We start from the raw sequence: 25,525 nt of genomic DNA, 5'->3' as shown, positions 1-25,525 counted from the left end.
TAATGAAGATAAGGAGAAATATAAGGAATTTAATAAGCTTAGGGAAATTGAACTCAACTGGTTGAACAAAGAAATTTTCATGACATGTATTAAAGGAAATGGAATTTTATTAAAAGATGAAGACATTAGCAATGGGAGCAACTTTCCAAGGAAAATAAGCTATCAAAAACATAGATGGAATGGTTAAGTTTTTGCAGAAAATAGAATGTTTTATTATTCAATAATTAGGTGCTGGGGCTAGACTGATAGCACAATGGGTAGGGCATTTGCCTTGCACTAAGCAGCCCAGGTTCTATTCCCAGCATCCCATATGGTTCCCCAAGCACTGCCAGGAGTAATTCCTGAGTGCAGAGCCAGTTGCATCACCAGGTGTGACCCAAAAAGCAATTGTTAATAATAATAACAATTGGGTGCTAAATTATTTTTGCTGAGTAAATATAAATCAAACTCTTTCTTAGATATGCTTCTGAACTGTGGCAGTGGCTACAGAGCCTTGTAGTGGGGGGGAGCTGAGGAATGACTTACACGTTTCTGGGGGGAGCAGCCTGAGCTTTGTTAGTGGGGCCAGGTCTGGTCTGGATGATGCCCACTGAGTTCAAGATTCCATAGACTCCATAGTCCAGCGATAAATGAATACTAGTACATTCTGATTGAAGGAAAGAAGAGGGGAGAGTGAGAGCGAAGGAAATGAGAAGGGTTTCAGAGAAAGGGAAGATCAGTTCAGAAGAGAAAATAGTCAATTTCATAACAATTTAAATAGGTTTCACTTGTTTAACAAAGGACAAAGTCAAGTCTTTCAAAAACTGGAGTTTGTGATGAATAAAATGTAATCAATATCACAAACCTTTAATTCAAACCTCTGATGAATACTTGTTTGTTTTAATTTATCAACCACACTCATTAATACTTCAACCTCATGGAAAAATATTCTATAAAGCTAATCATTTCCAAGACACAATAAAGTCCTTTTTTTAAAAAAAAAATCTCAGACATACAACCTTCATTTGTATTAGTAAATCCAAATATAGTCAGAGCTACATAATTCAGGTAATGGAGCAAGTTATTGATCACATAGTTCGAAACAACACACTATTGATTTTTAAATACTTTTGTTTTAGATACCGTGATTTACAGTCTTAAGGATGGCATGTCATACACAGAGTTCTGACAGTCCAACTCTCCAGCGGATGTTCTATTGTTCCCCCCACCACCCAACTGTGGGAAGCTCAGTTGTGTAGGCTCAGGTTGTCTTTGACCCTTTGTTATTCCCTTATTATGTTTCTTTGTATCTCACTCCTCAGAGTGATCACTTGTCTCTCGCTCTCCTGACTAACCTTCACTCACCATGATATGCCCCAGATCCAGCAGATAGCAGTAAATTGCATGACTTCATCTTAGCACAGAGTAGTATTCTTTTGTGCACACATACCGCAGTTTCCTTATCTGTTCTTAGAAACTCAAGTTATTTCAGATTTGGGCTAGTATGACTAGTGCTGCAATGGACATAGCAGCGCAAATATCTTTTTGGAATTGAGGTTTTGAGCCATTAAATTTGATGTCAAGAAGTGAAATTGCAGGGCTGGAGCGATAGCACAGCAGGTAGAGTGTTTGCCTTGTGAGGCCGACCCGGGTTCGATCTCTGGCATCCCACATGGTCCCCCTGAACACCGCCAGAAGTGATTCTTGAGTCCAGAGGCAGGAATAAGCCCTGAGCATCACTGGGTGTGACCCAAAAAGAAACAAACAAACAAACAAAAAAACAGAAGAAATGGAATTGCTGTATCAGGTTAAATGTCAATTCCTAGTTTTTAACCTTTGCAATTCATGATCAATTTTCTCTTAAGTGAGAAGTAGCATGTGTTGTTAGCCTATATCTTTCATTCTTATAAAATTTTATACAACCATTTAAAAGAAATATATATATATATATTGCATGTTTAAAAGAGATTATTTGAGGACCAAGACAACACAAGGGTCAGTGACACATAGTTTGCTTTTTCAGGATCTATGTTCTATCTCTGGCACTGCAGGGACCCCAAGCACTGCCAGCATAGTCCTGCATACTCCCCAGCACCACCAGGGGTCCTGGCATTCCCTGACATCACAGGGTGCCCAGACAAGTTCCATATCCAGGGACCTGATTGACCAATAATTGCTAAGAGTGGCCCCTGGGTCTCTCAGACACTGCTTGGAGTCCTACACATTGGAACAATAACAACAACAACAACAAAAACCTATTTGGGGAGTTTCTTGAAAGTACATCTTTTACTTTCAAATTTCACTTACCATTACACAAAACTTCAGAATTCCATCACTTCTGCATGGGCTGTGTGGGGCTTGGATAATCAGTTCAGCCATAAGGGAAGTTCAAAAATGTGTTTGTGAGCTATGTTTCTTACTAATGCCTTAGATAAATGAGATTACAATATTATTATTAACTATTATTTTATTATGATGGTTCTATGTTACTTCAAGAGTTTTTAAAATTATGTCCCTTTGTAATCCACGGTGATTTGATAATTTTTAAATAATTTTTAAAAAGTAATATTTTAGATAGTTTGCTGATCAGTCTAGTACTAATGTTGATTTCCAAAGTGTTGTCATTCAAATTGAAAGGACTTCAAACACTAACAAAACTTCATTTGGGAATAAGTAACATACTTTGTGTTATAATTATAATCATTCTTATGTTTTAAATTTATTTTTAAATTTTAGATACAATTATGTATAACAATTATATTAGTATCAGGTATACAGTACACTGATTTGATATGTTTATATTGTGAAATAATTGCTACAAAAAATCCAGTTAACATCCTATAATTCTTAATAAAATTATTACTTAACTTTCTAATGGGAGTTCTTTTTTTTTATTTTTTTTTGCTTTTTGGGTCACACCTGGCGATGCACAGGGGTTACTCCTGGCTCTGCACTCAGGAATTACCCCTGGCCGTGCTCAGGGGACCATATGGGATGCTGGGATTTGAACCCGGGTCGGCCGCGTGCAAGGCAAACGCCCTACCCGCTGTGCTATCTCCAGCCCTCTAATAGGAGTTCTAAGGAAAATGTTCAAAATGAACAGAATGGCAGTATTCTTTTTATCATGTTAATGGTTCTGCTTTCTGTTTAATTTCTCTGATTATTCTAAGAGTTGTCCAATGGCTTATACTATTACAACCTCTACTTCAGCTGTCTGCTCTGCTCTTCTTGGTATTTATGCCCTGTTGAGTGCTGTGTAATTTCCTTAGGTGTTTCATTTTTTCATTATGTCCTAAAAGTACAGAGAAGTAACAATCATTGGAGGGAAAATTTCACATGTGTAATATATATACCTGTAAAGAAAAATGCTTATGAACCGCTCCTGAAAGTTCCCAACATCTTTCAGTTATGGATTTGCTAGCGTTGTCATTGCATCCAGTCTACCCATTTTGTGTAGTTTCTGTACATTAATTAAATCCTTTATTTAGACAATTCACTGTTATTTATGAAAGCATAAGACACATTCTCTCACATTCCACTCCATCCTAGAAGCATCGGTTGTACACGCTAAAATCCTACTAGAAAACATAAATCCTTCAGTGCATAAGGAGTCATGGCAGATTTGCTCTATGTCTGTACTGTGCTTGAAATCTCTGTCTTCTAAGAGACAGTGTAGCTTAGAGGAATATGTTATATTTGAGTTTAACATCTTATTACATGGTACTGTGGTATTTAACCAAGAAAAGTCTTAAATGTCTGTTCGAAAAACTATCACATCTTACATGAGAACTATTATTGATAAAATACCTAATTCTCTAAAGAATGTAAATACTTAAATATAAGGAGACAGTTAAGAATGTTTCTGGAATTTAAAATAGCAGGATTACTCAAACATGTAATACACAGAGTCTTCATTTCCTCCACATGTGGGTGGTATAGAGGAAAGTGTAAGTTAATTAAGACAGGATCAGAGAAATGGTTTAAGCCTTGTTCCTTCTATTGAATTGTGTGCTCCTAGATACATAATTCAATGTCTTTGCATTTCTGCTGTTCATATTTTAAATGAGGGTTTGAAATGCATTTTAAAAAGCCCTTACATATATAAAATCCAACTCCTTGCCCTGGAAAAATTCTTCCTGAATTTTTAAAATACTAATGCCAAATTCTAAAAAATACTCGTTATGGGATTTCAGTAGAATAACATTCCATTTTAACTAAACTATTGTTCACCTTAACTCTCTGGAGTAAAATTTCAGCCTTGGGGAAAATACTTATTCCTGTAGACAGGTTAATCTGAGACGAAGAATGAAGCCCAGCCCCAGGTGTCACCACCATTCACTCACTGGGTGCTCTTGAGCATCGGTCTCTTTGACTCAAGATTTCTCACTTAAGGAACAAGTAAGGTCATACAAAGGGTTAGGCACTTGTGTTGGAAGCCATCGACCCCAGTTCAATCTCTGACACCAGATATGGTCCCCTTACATGTTCCTGGTGCAACAAGCCCCACCAGGATTGTTCCCCGAGCACTGCTGGGTGTGGCCTCACCTCCCAACCCCCTACAATTTTTTTCTATATAGATCTGGAGACATAGTACAGTGGTAATACAGTTGCCTTGCACGCAGCCAATTCCATTTGATCCCTGGCACTACATAATGTCCCCTAGCACTACCAGGAGTGAATCCTAAACACAGCTGGGGGTGACCCCCCAAAGAAAAGCAACAACAACAAATTTCTTCTGTAGAATAGATACTAGTATTGCTCAGAGGCTCTTTTATAATTTTATAAGAATAATTAGAAACCAGAATTTCGAACCAGCTGTGAGGAAAATACTTATCCCTGTAGACAGGTTAATCTGAGAAGGAGAATTGAAGCCCAGGTCCCAGATGTTGTCAAAGCCCTGGCATTGGGATAGGTAGGCGTGCTTTCAGTGACTCATCTAGAATTCCTTTTATTTGCATTACAGGCACCATGTGCCAGTTTGGGAGACAGTTGTTACACAGGCCCAGACTGACAGCATCACTGCTGTATCTGTGCCTGAACTCTGTCCTTTCTAACGAAACAGAGGTGGGTGGAAACCGCAACAAGAAGGGAATTCTAAACCCTAGGCCTAAACCTAGGCCAAAATCCTAACATTGGTTCTTCTACTCATTAGATAGAAGAAGTTTGTGACTTTGGCTCCTTAACTGATATTTCCTATCAATCACAGAATGACCTCTAATTAAGTTACTTTGTGAACTAGTTATCTTTTAATGAAATATGAAAGAATTTTTCTCTGAAATGAGAAAGACTTTGCAAGAAGAGAAAGAAATCTAAAAGGCAATGTCCACATGGCAGGTAGGAACTTCAGAACGTCAAAATGAGCACAAATTGCAAACAATGCTTTCAGAAACATGTTTGCACTCAGAAACTCATATTCTTTAGAGCTTAACATCTGAATCACCTTGTCAAATAAACTATCCTAGCTTGCAAAGCTCTAGCAGAAAAGTGAATGAAAAGTCAGAGGTTGATCATTTATGTTTATGTACATATACTTTCAGTCAACCAAAGAATAAAAACAAATGGCCAGTTATAATGAGAAAGGATTTCCATTTTAAGAGCAAGCAAATAAATGTCAAAAATGAGGGAAAATCCCAACACTGTGAGCTATAACTTCTGTAAGATGGAAGGGTTGTTCTATGTTAAAGAAATCCTTAATAAAATATCTGACAGGTGGCCAAAGGATATTTTTATATAGATTATAAATTACTCAAATTCCTTTTAGAAATATTTTAATGCCAAACATTTTTTGTACCCAGAATCATAACCAATTCTAGATTAAATATGTTGGCAATAATATCACTTATTAAGAAGTATAAATTTAAAGAATTGATATTGGAATAAAGTTTAAAAGCCAAATAATCTATGAATTTCACAAAAAATACAGTAAAAATCATTCTCTAATATAATGGCATATTAAGCTATCATATATCATGAATGATTTATGTGAAGGAAAGGCCATCTGTTAAATTCTTACTGATAGTTAAAAGGTATTTTACATTCTAAAACTCATTTGTTTGAAGAAAGTAAACATTATTTAAGATATGTAGACTATTGAATAAATAAAGTTTAGATCTGGGTTGTAGTTGTGAGGATGAGTTTGCATATATATTTCTCTAATAAAAGTAATTTCTAAAAGAATTTATATTAGGTTATAATGTAATTGAAAGAGGAAGAGAGAAGCGGGGAGAAGGCTAGAGCAGCCTTGGTCACTTACACGTGTGGTGGTAATCTTGTAGGAATTTTCTAATAAATACAATGAAGAAAGCAGTAAAGTCCATAACTTGCACTTGGGTTCATTGACACAACCTTTTTACATGCAGTTCTTAGCATAACTCCCACTACTAAGAACTAATTTTGCAGGAACCTAAGTGTTCAGTTCCAGAATTCCAGATTGTACCAAATTTTTAAAGATATGTTAGTATACATTTCCTATATTCCTAATTCAGCTAAAATCTGGGAGGTGGGCAGACAGATAGTACAGGAGATAAGGCTCTTGCTCACTTTGCACATGACTGACCTGGTTCTATCCTTGGTGCCACATGTGGTTCACTGAGTACTACCAGGAGTGATCCCTGAGTACAGAGATAGCAAAAGACCTTGCGTACCACTGTGGCCCCCAGACCGCAAAAATAAAAACTAAAAGCGTTACTGGAAAAAAGTGAAAGTAAGACAGAAATCTGATCAGGGTCACCTGGACTGCCAAGCAGAGTAGTGATCACAAGGTCACATTGGTGGGCTTTATAGATGACAGGAGTTCTCTATCTTCATTGTGTGAGATTGCATGCCTGTATACATTTGCCAACTGTCATAGAATTTTACATCTGTGAATCTAAATTTTACATCTATGAATCTAAATGTTACATCTATGAATCTAAATGTTACATCTATGAATCAAAATTTTAACACATGTACGTTATACTTCAAATCTGACTAAGTGATTGAAAATAAAATCAATTTTAATATATTGCTCAAATGCTACTCAATATACACTAGTAGGAAGTTTTACATAACATATTGCAAGTAATTAAGAGCCAAGTCCCTTCCAAAATGGATAAGGTTGGCCTGTACCATCAGAACCCAAAGAGAGGGCTACAGAAGATTAGCGAGAGAACAGAGAAGTGGGACTTTCAGTCTGAAGCTGCGACTAGTGAAAAGTAAGACCTGGGAAATAGTAGAGCAGGAAAGGGGCTTGCCTTACAAGCTGCTGGCCTGGACTCTATCACCAGCACTTCACATATGGTCCCGAGCCTACTAAAGGTGATCCCTGAGCATAGAGCCAGGGCTAAGCATAGGTAGGTGTGACTTGATAGAGGGGAAAAAAAAGAAAGGTAACCAAGAAAGATTAAATAAAAAATTAAGGATTGATAGACAGTTACTCAAAATACAGGCAAGGCAATGAACAAAGCAATAGATTGTGCATGTTCACTGATACCAACAAAGGAAGGAGAACAGGTTGAAGTAATTTTAACTTGGTTTGGACAAGCTGAGTTTAATGTTCTATTGGGTTGTCCATTTGGAGGTGATACGAGACGACTAGAAATGCAAGTCATAAGCTTACAAGAAAGAGACTAAAGTTAGGAGCATTCGACATTGAAATGGAAGTTGAAGTTAAGGACATATAAAACCACTGAGGAACAGAAAGGGAGAATATTATTAGCATTTTGGAAATATTTGCATATATTTGGAAAATGGCCTGAGAAAGATGAGCTGGCAAGATAATCTGGTTAAAAAAGAACTGATGGTTGAATTAAAGAAGTGCCAATGCAGACAGTCAAAGGGCAGATGCCAAAGATAACATTATAATTCTATCAAATGCTGAAGTGAGGCCCAGTAGATGTGCTGAGGAATGATCGTGAATTTGACAAATAAAACATTTCTGATAATGTTGAGACTCAAGTTTCATCATATCATACCTGCATTACACTACAGTACTCAGTGCTTATTTTCTTCTTTTGAAATGGATAGGAAACTAAGAGAGGATATGTATCCTAAATGCTTCAGCAGTAACCACATAACATGTTGCCTTTGACTCAGAGCTGGAAAAGATACAGGGTATATAAATAGGTCAAAGATACAGGATGCAGGAAGATGATCTCTACATATGAGTGTCTTTTATAGTTCAAGCATATAAAACTCATGTTTAAGTATGAGTTCTCAAGTCATGCAAAGATTCATTGTTCTTGTACACAGCATATCCCACTTACAGAACTTGTAATGGTGAATAATTAATGACTAGAATGTTAATTCCAAATACTTCAGATGAGTTTAGACAAGGGAATTGAGAAGGTTTTAGTTGGGAATGTTTGAAGAAATAGTCATCACCAGTTTGGGTAACTCTGGGCTAAGTGGACATTTTAGATGATTAAGTCACTATAGTATATATTTTTAACTCACTGTGCAGACACTGTTTTTATTTATACCTTATAGATTCAAAAGTTGAGGTACAGATCAGCTCAATAACTTATCAGAGCTATTTGAAACTGGAATTTAAACGGAAGCAATCAGCCTTTGTATATTCCCACTTCCTTGGAGACTAGACCTGAGAGAAGCTGGGGGATATAGAAATGTTAAAGTTAAGTTGGGGTGACAGGGGGGTTATTGGTGCAGGATACAGTGAGACACACATGAGAGCTATTAATAAGAGAAATCTAGGGATTTGGGACCCTGGATGTGGCTCTAAGGCCATATGTTGTTTCATTTCTGGCATTGCATTCTCCACCCCCTATGGATGTGATCCCGACCGCTCCAGCCACCTCAACAAAATGGATTTAATGTCAATAGTGACTAAATTCAGTTTACATTACAGTTTTACTGGGATCTTCATTGTAACCAGTACTTTCATGTGGGTATTTGAAAGGTTCAGTGAAATTCAGACCAGTCTTGAGTTTAAATTAATCTGTCCATGATATCTCTTAATCTAATCTTTTTCTTTCTTTTTCTAACAGTGATCTCATCTAACATTTGCTCCTCCACTCAGTGTTATACAGAAGCATTTCATGAGATGTTCTATTGGTGAAAACATTTAATATGCATTCCTTGGAATTTGGAAGGAATATTAGACTCTTTGTTATTGGTTACTGTATATGTTCATTCTCACATCTTTGATCAATAATAATTATCAGTAGCTTCTTTGGAGAAGTACTAGATATACAAGAATGAGTACTATTTTAAATACATATGACTAAATATTTCTATTTTCACTATAATAGTAACCAAACTTAAAGACTTAATGTGATCCTCTAGTAAAATATTTTAATATCTCTTGGTGAAATATTTCATTAGCCAACATGGATAAAATTATACAATGAAATTTTAAATGTGTTGATTTTCTTTTAAGCATGCTATTATAATATAAGTTTATTTTATTCATACTTATATCCTAACTCATTTCCTAGGATGATGACCGTGGACATATGGAGAACTTTTAGAAATCTTTTCTGTTTGTTCTTGCATTGAAAGATTACATTACATTTGCAATTTATAATCATAATCTGATTTAGTAATGTTTCCTTCATTTCAATAGTAAAATTTTATTTTTCTTCATAGGTTCTCACATTTTAATTTTTAAAACAAAGTTGATTGATTTTGAACCTGCTTTTTAAAAACAATATTAACTCAAGGAAATTTAGAGATTTTGTAACTTATATGTATACTAATGTTGAAAATTGAAAGTGAAATACATATCTACAGACTGACTTTTTAAAATTTAACTCATGGTTATCCTTTTGTTTAATTCCCTATCCTTAATACTGCCTTTGTGATTCTGCTATGTTTTGGAGAAGAACCAAAGCAAGGATTATTGTTTCACATTTTCATTATTATTTGGGGGATGTGATCATATGTGTTTGAATCCTTTTTAATAATCTATCCATCCTAACAGCTCTTACTGTGAATGATTTCTACTTCTCTGCCTCTTTGCTTGACTTAGAAGGTAAAAATATCTTTCCTACTTTCAAGAATAGACTATCATTTTAATATCATGGCTAATAAAATTTCTAGGAAAATTTCCTGGTTTAGTGAACTTTTTAATGAACTTTGTTTTTCTCTTTCTCTGCACTTATTTTGAACTAAGTTATTCTAGGAGTCTTAGAAATACTGATATGAAAATACATGAACAATAACATGCATGAACACTAGCAAAGATCACAAAAATTGTGTATGGAACTACTCATATTGGGTTTTCATTTTATTAGTTATATATCTTAGGTCTATAATGTTCAACTATTACTTCATTTTCTATAAAACAAAGTCATTAGAATTATTCAGATAGGAAATAATATAAACTCTAAACATAGTTTCATGTTTCAAATTTTCACAAGGCATTATTTTGCAATTTTATAAGGCAATAATGTACATTATAAATTAGATCTCAATTTTAATTCTAACTGGTAATCTTAGATAATATTTGAATTATAGCACTGAAGTTTAATGTATGACTTTCTGATATACATAAGGAAAAGTATATGGGTTTTATTTCCAGTACTGCCCTATCTCCTTTTCATGTGATGAATACTTTCGTTCTCTATGATTTTTAATTAGTATGATCAACATTTCTAAGTACATTTACATTTTAATTTCTAAACATAAATGTAATAATATGTTTAAAACTTTTAATTCTGCTCCTTTCAAACTGCCACACAATCTTGTGGTGTGTTTAATGTGTAGTAGTTAAAATTTATCTTCTTGGCTCCATTAAGTAGGCCCCAGATATGGGACACAGTGGTCTTGGATAACTGTCATATCAAAACATAATTACTTAGGGACAGGTTTTGGCACACAGGATAATAAGATGCTCTTTCTCACTTACTATAAATGTAATCCACCAAAGTGCTTAAAATATATGGAGGATAGTTTATTAATCATGAATCAGATTTGTGTTAGCATCTTTGACAGTAGTTACTGCATTTTTTTCTTGTAAGAAATTATCATGATAACCATTTTATTGGTTCTCTTGGAGAATTACATAGTCTAAAAATTTAGCTTACCCTCTAAAATACATCTTGTTTTTTCAATGATACAGAAATTGTGACTAACAAATTAAAAATAACCAATTGATTAAAAAGTGACTCATATTTTCTCCAAAACATGTCAGTGTACCCAGGAGGGTAGAGGGGCAAATATCCAAAGTAAAACAATTTTACTTTAGCTAGTTTAAAAGATTTTTCTAGATTAGATCACCCTTATGATTCTTCCTGATGGGAAAATTGCTTGGTTTAATGAACTTTCCTATGCATTCTGTGTTTTTCTGTTTCCCAGGCTCCGCCTCACCCTGGTGCAGCTTTGTTCATTTAGCTTACAGGATTTCTGTCACTCTCTTTAATTTTCTTTGTGTTTCTTGTTTTGTGCCTCTTTCACATTGTTTGTATTTTCTTAGAAGAAACTGTTAGTAAGCTGGTATTCAACAGAATAGTTATCAAAAGTAATTTTTTTCCTTTTCTTAATAGCTTTAAATATATAGTTAAATTAAAACTGTTTCTGATTATATATAAAGTACTAATTTAGCTTTATTCACAGAAATAATTCAGATAAGCTTGCATTATGTGGTTTTATAAGAATCAATTTTATTTTTAGGGCTAAACTTAATGTGTATTGCCATCAATTACTTGAATAGTTTCAGCAGAAAAAAAATTTGTGTTGGAAATACTTTAACATTAACTAAAACTTGATATTGCCCAGATATCTTTAGTTCTTAAATTTAACTGGAAAACCAATTTATCATGTATATTTTAAGAAGATAAAATTTAGAATGATTATAAAACCAAATGTTTTGATATATTTTGTTAAATAGTATTAAAACAATATAAATTTGTTCCTAGCCTTGAATTATTAAAAGGGACACTTAGTTTTGGGAAGCATCCAGTAGTCAAAACAAGAATTACAGAAGTAAGGTGATGATTTTCATCAGAAATACTCATGAACAGGGAGCCATAGCCACTTAGCCAATTTTTTTCATTGCAAAGAAACATTTATGTTCTACCCAAAGTCAGATATTTTTATGTATAGCAGTTTAGAAAGAGATGATTTGGGATGTTTACTAGCCATTTCTGGATTTAAATTAGATTAATAATCTTAGTTTTCCATGATGTCTGTAATTAATCGGCTTACTAATACTTTTTTTTCTTCTGAATTTGGGGGTTCTCTGAGTTTTGATGTCAGGCTTAAGATTTTTCCAACTCTTCAAAGCCTGTGCATTTTGCTTCTGATCACAAGCTAGATTCACCAAAACTGCTGGATGGCAGTTCCGCATCCTCTGATTGCTTATTCAACCCATGGTTGAATTACATCACTGCCAAACCTATGTCCCTAAAACACAGTTTGCGGGGTGGGAGTGGTGGGTCTGGGGAGAAGCAAAGGAGAACTAACTGAAGCGCTCCTCCATCACGAATGCAGTGAATGCAACGTGATCTTCGTCGGAGCACAGGTAAATACTGAAGCCTGTGCTTTGGCGTAGGGGACAAGCTCGCTGCTGATTCCCCTGCTCATTTTCAACCTTATTTTTGAATGCAAATCCCCACCCTCACTTTGTTTTTAGAGCATACCTATTGGTCCTCAGGAGCTACTCTAGACTTTGTTCTCTGGGGTCTCTGCTACTAGTGCCCATCTTTTGATACCCTGGATCCAGCCTGGGCCTTATGTGTGCAAAGCCTATGCTTACCGGGTTGCTCTGGCCCCTGCTGTAACTTTTTAAAGATCTTGATTACCAATCCAGCATTCAGATAGGGCTTTGACTCTCAGGACACAGTCAGTAGTTTTTATAAAGTTAAAAATAACCACATAAACTAGTGCAGTGGTTTAAGACAAAGTAAACCTCTTAAATGCTTTATATAAAACAAATACCTTATGTAATCTGTGGGGTGAGTATAAAAAAACACATAAGTCAGAATAAACAAATATCGGATTAGTTAAAGCAAGTGATGGTCAAGAATTTTAGCAATTTTGTATTTGACAATTTGACATCCTGTTTGCTCTTTGCCTAAAATTTATTATAGTGGTCTGGGGTGGGGGGGCGGACAAAAGTCTGGTAAAATTTACATGCACTATTGGGAAAGTCAATGGGGAAAGTTTTAATGAAAATGTCATCTGTCAAATAGAAATGCTAAAACTGATAATTTGAGGGAAGATTTTCATGTCGTTGTTCAAGAATTATACGTATTCCTACGGAATAATAAATTAGCTTTTATTTATGAAATAGGATATTAATTAAACAAGAATTATTCTTAATTATCCTGAAAATTAGAGGACATTGAATATATTGAGTAGATGATCACTTCAACAAATAGAAGCAAACGTGTGTAAGCTTTTGTGGTAAATATGTTTGTCCAAGGAGTCTCTAAGTGTTGTGTTAATCTCATAATTAACTTTTGCTGTAATTTGAACATGTCTTGGCACTTCATTTGATTTTAAACATAAAATGTTTAGTATGCTAACATTTCACTACTAAGATGTCTTACAGATTAGTGTCATATAACAAAGTATGATCTATCTATCTATCTATATCTATCTATCTATCTATCTATCTATCTGTCTGTCTATCTATTTATCTATAGCTAAATTTACCTCCTAAACTATTGAATCAGTATCTTTCAAAATATGTTTTTGAGACTGTTAACTTGCAGACATGGGGGGCAGGGGCAGGGGTTGTGATCAAATGATTCTTTTCTTGGCAGAATTTTTGTGACCTTTTCTATGCAAATGTATGTTACAAATATGAAAGAGAAAAAGGAAACTGAACAGAACATCTGCACACATTAGAACACTTGCACTTAAATTCCTTCTAAGTACAATATAGTACATCAGAGTTGGAAAAAAGTTTACCAATTATGTATCCATTTCTGAAGTAAAGGGAGCAGCTCTTCTGTTTACATTGATTGTTCTATATTATTTTTTATTTTAAGGGGAAAGAAAAAATTGAATTTGGTTGAAATCAAAATAATGTTCCTGGAAATATTGTTTCTGGATGATTTTCCTTAAAGCAAAGGGCAAGCAAATAAAAATCAACTCACCGATGTAGAATCTCATTTGCTTAGAGCCTTCCTCTATCAATAGGATACTTTTCTCTTCAAGGAGATTGTTGTCCAGAGGCAGATTTAGGGAGATAGGCTGATTAATATGCAGGAAAAAGATGGCAGTTTCAATTAGGTCAGGCATTTTTGGAGACAGGAATGTCAGATAACCATTGAAAGAATTCATTTCTAAGAGAATTTAAAACTATGTACACATGAAGCCATAATTACCAATATACTTATAATACTTAAATCAATAAAGATAAAAATAATATTGATATATAAAAATAGATAAAATTATACATTAAAAAAGATTGACCTGTTTGTATATGTACTAGATAGCCCTTGAAATCTCATTGATTAAGGCTTTAATCAAGACTTCTTCCATATAAGGAAGATTCCATCAGAATGATTGAGATTGGAATTTAGTTGACAACATATTAAATGGTGATATGACTTTCCATTTGCATTTGTTTACTTATAGAAATATGCAGAATAATACTCTCCTAGCACTCTCCCACCTCATGATGATCTGTTCAATATAAATGTATTCCATTACCTGATTCTACAATATTTTTAAACCATTATGAAAGACAAAGCCTCAATTGATTCTTTTAAAATCATTATTGAACCAGAATGCTATAAAGCAGGGTACTCTGGCCCACACCCAAACTGCCTTCTGCCTATTTTAAATAAGCACGGTTTTGTGAAAGCCCAGCCAGATTGATCTTGTGTGCACTGTCCACAGCTCTTTTCTGTCAGATTTTCAGAATAGCAGCAGACTCTCTGGCTTGCAAAACCTATAATACTGGTTATCGGACTCTTTGTCAAAAAAAGAAATCTTTCCACTTCTGGCCAATATGTCACATTAATACCAGGTAGCCAAAAAGACTTTAGTCCAGTTCCTATAGCAGGTTGATGTGCAAAAACTAATCTATAAAATGTTAAAATGCATTTCTATGTATGTGTGTATATCTTTCCATATGTATGTATATATTTTATATATGTATATTTTAAATGTCTAAAGTTGTCTGTTGGAGCTATTCATATCTAGAATGTTATGTATTACTGTGGGAAAAACTTCCAAAACATCCCATTTAGCTAATATTCTCTCGGGTCACACCATTTTGGGGTGCCAGGATATCTTTTTGGTTCCCTTATTTGTAGAAGAAAACAGGCATATCAATCTGGAAATTATTTTTGCTGTGTGAACAACTCTATTGTCATACTCTGCAGACTGAAAGGTATATCCTTGAGTGCTTTTGACTTTTCTGCAGATGCAGTCCCTGGAACTTAGGTCTTATTCAACTTATACTAACATGATTCTTAGACTCCTTGGTGGGCATTTGGACATAGAATCAATCCAGTCAAACGAAAAATGGGACTCACTTTATTGAATATTGATTTCAGTGTGCTATTCTACTTAGAAATCAGAGAATGTAAATTCAGGGTACTCCAGCCAAGGGTGTCTTCTTTAGAAAATTCCTTCCTGTTTTATCTTAATCAAATTTCACTTAAAATCTGTTGCCAGTGAGAACTCTCTGATACCCAGTGAGGTTTTTTCAGGGTGACTATTAAACCCCCATGTGGAGCAGGCACTCTTGGGTGCTAGATGCCTTCCTGAAACGCCAAACTCATTTTATGGGCTAGATTTACCATCTCCACTGTTTCATCTCCTTACATTCCCATTTTTTCTTCTGAATTGATTTCAGTAATTTTTTGTGCCTTTATTGGCATGGTATTTTCTCAGGAATATTATTCAAAGTTCCTCTTTCTTGATCCTTGTTCCAGAAACTGGCAGTTCAAAAATATTGTGATAACAGGGATCTATAGGCATAGTGAGTCATTTCATGATCACAGTTTTTAAATGTATTTATAAAATTGTTCTTGAAACCAAATAGGCATGTAACATTTTTTTCAGAGAATGAGTAAATTCGTGATGAAATAAAAGCCAAAGTTTCTTGAATAGCTTTATTGTAAAATTCTGTGCTCTCAAATATATTCTCCTAGACATACATGTACCAGAAAGTGTTTTCCATCTTGTGAAGATCTGTTGTCTTCTGTTGAAATTCATTTTCATTTTATCCAGAGTAAAATTCACTTATGTATTTAATAATCATGTTTTTATTCACCAAATTGCATACTTTAAATCTAAAATAATAATATGACATTTAATTTGTTCATTATCTTGAGGTGAAAGTAAATATATCAGCCTAGAATTTATTTTTTTATACATCCTGTAAGTAGGGCTTAGAAATAAGAACTGAACATTAATTTTTACGGGTTTTTTTCTACTCGATAGGTGCTATGGATATAGAGGAGAGAAATCGCCAAATGAAAATTAACAAATACAAACAGGTAGCCGGATCAGATCCCAGACTGGAACAAGATTACCATTCAAAGGCAAGACATTTTTCTTTTTAAAAATTGTAAATTGACCAGTTAATCCTATGAAACCACTAGATTCTCTCAGATGGCTGAATGCAGATCAGTTAGACACGAACATATAATGCGATGGCCCATGACATCATCAAGTACTGACATTTATATGTATTTATGTGCCAGTTTTTAAGGAGAGAATTTGCCCCATTAAATAAAGGAATATTAAGTAATATAGGATTCTGAAACTATAGAATGAAAGAAATGAAACTCATAAATTTCTGAAGAACAAGCCTTTTATACGTTTTCATTTTATAAAATCTATAAAGGCTCCCAACAACCTTAAAAACATTCAGGGACAACCACTTTTAAATATTTTTTCTATGTATAAATTTTTTCTGGTCTAATTTAATGTTATTTACTAATGAGATATTGAAACAAAATGCATACACCCCGGGTATCATAAAAAGTTCAAAAGATCTTTTAGGAAGAGTAATTTTTAATGACTTTGTGGAAACCATCTGAGGTATGTGTCTACTAGAGGAGGAACTAGAGGGCAATTTTATTGCTTTTGCTCTTCAGTATTTTCTTCCTATTTTCAAAACATTTTTAGTTTCACACTATTATTCATGTTCAACGTCATGAAAAGACTTGCTTCTGAGCCCTCAGTTAAGATTTTATAGGAGAATGAAAGTATTATATTTAGTTATTATCTGATCTGTGACTAACAGCACAGCACAGATCTTTGACTCACCACAGTCAGAAGTGGTGGTTGTGTATTCATATGTTAAAGAAGAACAGCCTGAATTTTCATATACAGACACCTAGATGGCCCTCCTACTTGACCTTCTGCTCCTTTTTTTATCACTCCATTCTATTGGAAAGCCATGATTGATCAACAGAAGTGAAACCAGATGGTTTAGCTGGTAGAAAGTGAGTGGTAGGAAGCGCTGGTTCCTAGTTTCCCCACTTGTACAGGTTAGAGGAGGCAGGTATCCTTGCATCAGCATCATCTTCCAACCACCAGCCTTGTCCCCGGAAGGACATGAGCCAGTGTGGTGAATACAGAATTGTCAGAGGGTTCTGTCATCACTGCAATGGCACAGGCCTACGGCCAGAGTACATTTAAGACAAATAAAAAATACCCTGGCCTTTATACAGAAACTTAAACTTCTAGAGATTTTTTGCCAAAGTGAAAATATTAGTAAGTTTACATTAGTTTGGTGAATGTCATAGAAACTGGTTGTGTGCTGATTAACTATGTGACCTTTGAGTTTGTTATTAGAAATGATATCTAAACCTTCCTATCTACTGGGTCCTACTGTGTCGATGGTCTGATCTTTCATAATGTCTGTTGTATTTTCATCTCTCAGTTATTCACTTGATATAAACCAAAGATAAAGGTGTGAAGTTCTAGTAAAATAGGATATTAAAGCTTCTGTAAACATAGGTGAAGATTAAATAAATTGGCTTATGTTCCATTAGACTTCAGGTAGGACTGTAGATGTTTTCTTTAAATACATCTAATATTTCCATCAGAAAAACATGTAGCATGAGAACATTAAAACAAAGCAAGGTAAGACAGAAGTAGAGTGTGTGCAGAGAACACCTAGTATTTTGTGATGTGACCATAGATGTGGGATTATGCATTTGACCACGTATGGGCTTCCTAACAAGCATCAAAGGCTTTTGGAAAAGGGAACAATTTTATGTTTTATCTTGTTCTCAAAGCAAGCTCCTGGGACCCAAGAGCTAGCAGAGGGACCAGGGCATATGCAGTGAGACAGACCTGGTTCATTCCTAAACCTTCCTATGGTCACCACCCGCCTCCAACCTGCCTAACCAGTGCAGCTCTGGAAGCCCCAAGTGTAGATACTTGTTTTGGTATTCCCTAAAACCTCTGGATTTCCTCAGCCAATCAGGCTGATTATCAGTGGGGACAACTGGGCTCCCCAGAACTGCTTTGGAGCTCCCCTCCAAACAATAAACAAAAAGACTAAGTTGCCACGAAGAAACAGAAATGGTATTTTCTTGCGGGTGCCTGACAAAGTTATCACAAGAGGATGAATCAAAGAACTGCCATGGCTCAATTTTTTTCCCAATAAAGTTTTACTATCATCCCAATTAATAAATGAATGTATAGAGCCTCAAAGTTATAGCTTTACCACCAGTTATTTTAAGTTAGTAAAATTTATGTCTCAGGAAAGGACTTATGATTCTAAGCAATGTCGTTTCTTACATATCTGGAAGGCGGTGTTTTAGACTTTTCCCAGATGTGTAACACCAACATCATCAGAGAACTTTTAGAAATGCAACTCTCTGGCCCCCTCCAGACCACTTTTTTAAGGATGAGACTAGTGTATTTTAGCAAACCTACTTGGTGATCTTGATACATACACATTTTGGGAACTACTGCTTTTAAATTGTGCTTGCTTACAAATTTGGCTTCTCAGTAAAGGAGAAGCTACTTGACTTTGCTCTCTGTAGGGTTTTTGTTAGAAATCAGTGGCAAGTGATAGTGAAATATGAAGACTTACTACTTGATGATTTCGCACTTTTATAAAAGTTCACACAATTTCCCTAACAAATTTTGCCCTTGATTATCAAATATTTACCTATTTTTCTGTTGCTAGGGTTATGTACTTTAGCTTAATCAAAAGTATAATCCAGTCATTAAAATATAACATTTTTAAAGGCACCAAAACACAACCCTGTTTTAATCTACTACAAATTATTTTCTGACTTGGAGCTGCCTTTGCTGATTTATCTTTCTCCGCATCATGCCTAACGTGATCTTCTTTATCATGAATCAAATAGAAAACTACATAAGTTCTTTTTTTTCCTACCTAGGACCTAAATAGATTTAGTTAATATTAATGTCCACACTAACAGTTTCCTAGATTAAAATTTTCAGTAGCATCCCCACCTTTCAAATAAAAAATATTTTGATTATATTCTCATTTTTTCTTGCTTATTTTGATACACAAATATCAAGATAGGGTTTGATACTTAATCAAGTGTTTTAACCCATTATACCTATTTCTTGAGTAAAAATTGTTTCACTGACGAGAGAACTAAGATATAAAAAGGTTTAAGCTACCTACCCAATTTTGCATAGTCACCGAGTCATGGAAAGTATTATATGTTACTAATCTGGTTTTTCAGATTTGAGGTAGCTGAGATTAGACCCAGAGCCTCAGTCACAGAGTGTGGGCTAGACTCCCGAGCTACTTGCCTCACATTTCAAGAATGTTATTGAGAAGCTTTGATGGGGTCTAATTGACTGGAAGGTTTTTCTACTTCTTTTTGAGCCATACCATGCAGTGCTCAGGTTTTTACTCCTGGCTCTGTACTCAGAGGTTACTACTGACGTTGCTTGTGGGACAGTGTGTAATACCAGGGATCAACCATGCAGGACAAGCACTTAAATCCCTGTTCTGGTCCCATTTTTTTGAGGGGGGGGCGGAAGTTGGAGGGTGGAGAGAGTGTGATTATTTTTTAAAACTACACTTGCCATATTTCTGTGATGTAAAGTAGCATTGAGGAAATAAGGGGAGAAAGAGAGAGAGCCTGTAAAGTACAGAGCGTGGGACGGTGTTGGAACATTGTATGACTGAACCCCTACCACGAGGCAGCTTTGTATCTCTATATCTCATGGTGATTCAATTAAAAGAAAATGAAAAGATTTATGGAGACTAATAAAAAATATTAGTGGGCTACTGAAAACCAATTGTTTCAATTACAACCTTTATAGTATATGTTTATTTATCAGAGCTAATAAATCTGATATTTGATACATTAAAAAAATTAAAAAGTACAGAGCGAAATCCCGTTCCCCCTGCTGGGATGTGCTGACTCTAGATGCAGTGCCTCATCCCACGTTTCAGGCTGGATTCCTCCAGCCCTGGAAACCAACACTTTTGAACAGTACTTACTAGTTAAAACTAAGATATGTCCTTAGTAACTCACTTTGACAGTGTCTATGGACCAACACTTACTTACATGATGTCCTCCTCAGCCTGTTCTCCTTATACTGTAAAAGTCAATAGCAAAGTCTGTGTGTAATGAGAGCAGCAGAAGCCATGATGCCAGTCTGGTCATTAAAATGATTTCTAGGGAATTGGCATTGTAGGTGGACTCTCCCTCAGATCCACAGTTAAAAAGTTATTCACATTTGTACAGAGATTGAGTCATATGATGTTCCAAAATGCATCCCTTCACCAATGTATATTTCCCACCACCAATGTCCTCAGTTTCCCTCCTGCCTCCACCCCCCACCAAAGAGGCAGGTGGGCACTTTCTCTCTCTCTCTCTCTCTCTCTCTCTCTCTCTCTCTCTCTCTCTCTCTCTCTCTCTCCCTCTCTCTCTCCACCCCCCCTTATATTCTTACTTGTCTTTCCGGTGGAATCTACTAGAATGAATTAACATGACCCATAAATTTTCCAGTACTTCTAAGATGTGTGTCAGAAATTGTTTGCAACACATTTAACAGTCTAATAGATGGAACAGAAGACAATTTTTAAAAAGAAATCATTATTCTCCATTCACTGCACATACTGTCACGTTTCCCCCAATTTCTCTCATTTAATCACATATTTCAAAGATACAAATACTACTCAACTATCCTATAATATGAAGAACACTGCATACACATACTTTCACTTTTTAAAAATCAAGGCCCTATACAAATAAGTTATGTTGATAGACTAAATGCCAATTAAATAATCTCAAACAGTTAAAGGCAATATTTTTGGCTAGTTGATTACTACTGTCTACTTAGAACCTCACTTTCTCTTCTCAAAAGAAAATTACTTATTCAATGCTAACCTTAAGTGCTTGGAATTGGCTCTCAAGAGACAGCAATAGGGACAACAGAAAAGAAGAGACAGGTTGGGGTTGGTTATGAGTGACCATCAATGAGCTGTTTCTAAGTATATTTTTAAGTTTGTAAGTTGCAGTAGTATAAGACACTAATCTAGATGTGTATAGCATAAACGCAGCTGGAAGTCATGGAGTCCTCCTTTATCATCCTCAGCTTCTGGTTTACTAAATATGGGGTTCCTTTCATAGAACAATGATTAGGGAGAAGTGACATGTCTGTAAATTGCATAGCACTTAGTAAAGTAAAAAGAAATGGTGCCATATTATTAATTATTATTATTGCTGTTAGAGAAAATGTAATCAGGGGCCAGAGCGATAATGCATCAGGTAGGGTGTTTGCGTTGCATGCGGCCAACCTGAATTCAAATCCGAATACCTAATATCGTCCACCAATTTTCTAGGAGTGATTCCTGAGTGTAGATCTTTGAGTGCAGAGCCAGGAGCAAGTTCTGAACTCTACCAGATATGGCCCCAAAACCAAGGAAAAAAATAACAGAAAGGAAAATGTAATCATGTACACAAAAATGAACCAGAAATGGTCAAAAAAATAATGTGGAAGTCATTGAACTAGTGAAAAGAATCTCAGTTAGCTCAAATACCTTTAAACAGTGCTTTTATTTTCAAGGAGGATAAAGTAACATGCATCTCAAAGTAAAAAAATAAAATTCAAGGGGGAAGAATTTATGGACCTTAAAATGACTTAGCAATCAAAAATATATAAAAGAGATGGAAATATAAGTTTACAGAGAAATTACAAAGTCAAATTACTAAAAGGGGGGTGTCGGAGTTGATGTTAAATGAGCCTAGTGCCTGAATGTGATTAGCAGAGATGTATATGGAGAGCAATTTCCAAAGGAAACCTCCTAAGTGGGCATGACATAAATGGAGAGAGTCGATTTATAAAAAGCGAGTTTTGAAGTGTAGATTAGTTGACCCTGTACACATTCCTAATATGCCTGAACATCCACATACTTATTAGGAGGAAAGAAATAGCAGATGAATTTTGCCTTTATAGCAGTGCTTGACTCAGATGCGGTGGAAATGTTTTGAGCACAGAAGACAAGTTGAGTTTGCTGGCCCACTCACAGGAGCTGCTGGCTGGTGACAGCATCCCCCTCACAGTCTGGTTTTGTGCCGCAGGAGGAAGAGGGCCACTGTAGTGCCACCTCTCAGGCTACCAAGAGAGTTTGGTTTCGGTGGCAAACACACATGTTGGATGAATCAGCTGATAGAGAGGCAGCGATCTCAGTGACCCAGACAGACATCCTCAACAAGATCCTCAAAATTACCTTTCAATGCCTCCTGGAAAGTAATAAGTTCAGCTTATTCCTGAAATGAGCCTCTTTGATAGAGATGGCATTCTGGTTTTCAATGAATTCCTTCTACCAAGTGACCCCCAGAATGATTTCATCTTTTAAAATCAGAATTAAGATCACCTTCTCCTAGTCTCCATCCCCAGCCTGGTCAGGTCTCCCACCTGGCTCTTCCTGAGGGAGAGGCCAGGGACAGTGCCAGAGCTTGCCTCTCAACCAGATACTCCATTCTGTCATTTTTTTCTAAATTACTCAGTTCTGTCATTCTTTTTCTCTTATTGTTTTTTTTGTCACAGAATGCTGTTACCAGGTAGCAGTAGCTCTTGAGAAACTTCTGAAAATTAGTAAAATTGCTGATATGAGAGCATAAGGAAGGAAAAAATGACCAGTTTGTGTCCAAACTAGCCAGCCATAGATTCCTGAAGAACACCTGCTGTATACCTTTTTGTATCACCCTCTGGTGGTTCCTTTACCAAGTCTGTATAAGAAAGTACTAGTGTAGAGTTTTCCAAACTAGATCAGTGGCTTTCTTCTGACCTGTCCAACTGTTGTCTCTGCCAGTCCTGTTTTGTGTCCCTCTTGTCCTCTCAAGTCTCTATAAAGATCTTCACTTGTGCCCCCCTTCAAATATCCTGGGGTCCCACAGAGAACCCATGGCCCTCAGTTGAGAAACACTGACTTAGATTATTAAACTAGCAGGAAAGAGAAGAGATATACAAAATGGTTCTAACAATGCAAGAGACATTAGTGGTCACCATGTCAAAAGCTGATGAAAAAAGCACTTTGGTCCCATCTATAAAGTTGACCAGTGGCTATATAGCTTTAATTAAAAGAGATTCATAGGTTGAAATGAAGAAGTATCTAGAATATATCATTAGATATTATATATTTATATAAAGGCATTTATATTTTTTCTTTAATTTAAGTTTGTGAGGATAGAGTTCTCATTTGTATTATATGGAACATCCACCAAGTTCAAGCTTTAAAGTCAGTGAGAAATTTCTATTGGCAGTTTTATAGCCTTAGAGATAAATAAAGGAAAGGCAGTCAGTGTGTCTCTGGGGGAGAAGGGACTGGGGAAATGTCCCTTCTTGTCCTGGGTGTGCATTGTCAGCAGTAGACCCACATCAAGGAAAGTCTTGGTTATAGAGTAGAGACTTACTGGTCTTTCTTTATTGAGTCTGATAAACCACAGACTACATAATTGTGTGGCCACTGCCTCTGTGTAACCTTATCAAGTTAATTCACATCCTAATGCCTCAGTTTCTTCTCTGTAAGGTTTGCTAATAGTAACACCTATCTCATAGAATTGTTTCCAAGACTAAGTCTATTTCTGTACATGTATAACTCTCAAGTACGGTTTGGAACATAGTGAGGCATAAGGAAATGTTATTGTGATAGAAGATGATGATGATGGTGATGATAATGATGACGAAGAGGAGGAGGAGATGGTGATGGTGATGGCAAGGAAGTAGAAAAAGAGAAAATGGTGTTTCCAACAGATAACTTGCTCTTATAAAGCTCTAGGGGTTGAGTCCTCTATTTTTTTGCCATCAACAATAGCTGGATATAGAAAAATATATCTATAAGTTAATTCTAAACATGGACAGATGAGGGGCAAAGGCTGTGACTCAGTGTCGGGCTCATGCCTTGCACTGTGAGTTCTTGGTTTTGATCCTTAGCCCTACAAAACAAAAATAAAAACAAAAAATAGGCTGATGAAAAGGGAATGAAAGTCCTCAAGTAATGATAGATTTAAGATTGACCTGGTTGTTTATTCTCAGTTAACTCAAATTTTTCTTCCAAAAATTGTTACAATTTCTACTCCCCATTAAGTGACTGAATTATCAGCCTTCAATCAAAGCTGGGCTGGAGAGATAGCACAGCAGTAGGGTGTTTGTCTTTCATGCAGCCAACCCATGTTCAATTCCTTTGCCCCTCTCGGAGAGCCCGGCAAGCTACCGAGAGTATTGCGCCCACACGGCAGAGCCTGGCAAGCTACCCATGGCGTATTCAATATGCCAAAAACAGTAACAATAAGTCTCACAATGAGAGACGTTACTGGTGCCCGCTCGAACAAATCGATGAGCAACAGGATGACAGTGACAGTGACGGTGACAATCAAAGCTAGAGATCAAGAGCATCGGATTTACACATACTTTAGTTTCATCTACATGTAGTTGGGCACACCAGCGCTCACACACACATCCTAAAACTCTAAAGAATTTCTCTTCTCCATATTACCTAGTGGTAAATAATGTCACAGGATTTCAGAAATTTTATGTTTTTATCTGTGACTAATCTTTAAGGGTTCCTAACTTTAGATTCCTGTTTTCTTTAACATCTTGATTCATTTGCTCGGGGTGCCTTAACAAAAGGCCCCCAGAGTCAATGGCTAAAATAACAGAAATAGGTTTTCTTCACAACCCTGGAGGCTAAATCCATGTTCAAAGTGTTGGCAGATGTAGTTTCTTCTGCCTTCCCTCCTGGGTGTGTAGACGGCCACTGTGTCTCCCTGTCTCACTGCCTCAACTCTTGTGCCCAGTTTTCTCTTTAAAGGGCCTGAGTCCTGTGGTATCTGAACTTACATAGTAGACTTTATTTTACCATAATTATCTCATTTTGGCTACTATGCAAAGACCCATCTTCAAAAACTATCACATTTTGAAGTACTAGAAGGAGGGACTGCAACATATGAATGTCGGGAGTAGGTAACTCATTGATAGCATATCTCTAGTAAAACAACTGGTCTGATAAATATCACTTGAATGCATTATGGAAACATGTAATTGTGATGTGAATAGAGATTTTAAAGCAGCTAAATATAGCTGGTTTCTTTTGAACTTTTTATTTCTTTTAATTTTATTACTTCTCTATTTCTTTTTCTTCAGCTATCTTCTTACATCCTAGGAGATAAAATATTTTGTTTTT

General features: G+C 35.8%; 1 protein-coding gene across 50 annotated transcripts in view; it reads left to right on the top strand.

The window, feature by feature from the left end:
* The window catches only part of RIMS2 (regulating synaptic membrane exocytosis 2), a 547,885-nt gene that overhangs the window by 379,223 nt on the left and 143,137 nt on the right, over nucleotides 1-25,525 (top strand). For 24 of the 50 annotated variants that reach the window (XM_055125211.1, XM_055125201.1, XM_055125204.1 and 21 more), the window contains 2 exons: nucleotides 9,899-9,949; nucleotides 16,324-16,424. The exons of 17 other annotated variants lie outside the window; for them this stretch is intronic. In XM_055125211.1, the coding sequence (XP_054981186.1) occupies nucleotides 9,899-9,949; nucleotides 16,324-16,424 (152 nt within the window). The remainder of the gene's footprint in view (nucleotides 1-9,898; nucleotides 9,950-16,323; nucleotides 16,425-25,525) is intronic. 9 more of the 50 variants (XM_055125210.1, XM_055125199.1, XM_055125225.1 and 6 more) reach the window with 1 other exon arrangement.

This window comes from Sorex araneus, chromosome 2, assembly GCF_027595985.1.
Source record: "Sorex araneus isolate mSorAra2 chromosome 2, mSorAra2.pri, whole genome shotgun sequence".
Taxonomy (NCBI): domain Eukaryota; kingdom Metazoa; phylum Chordata; class Mammalia; order Eulipotyphla; family Soricidae; genus Sorex; species Sorex araneus.
This window is presented reverse-complemented; position numbering and strand designations above follow the sequence as displayed.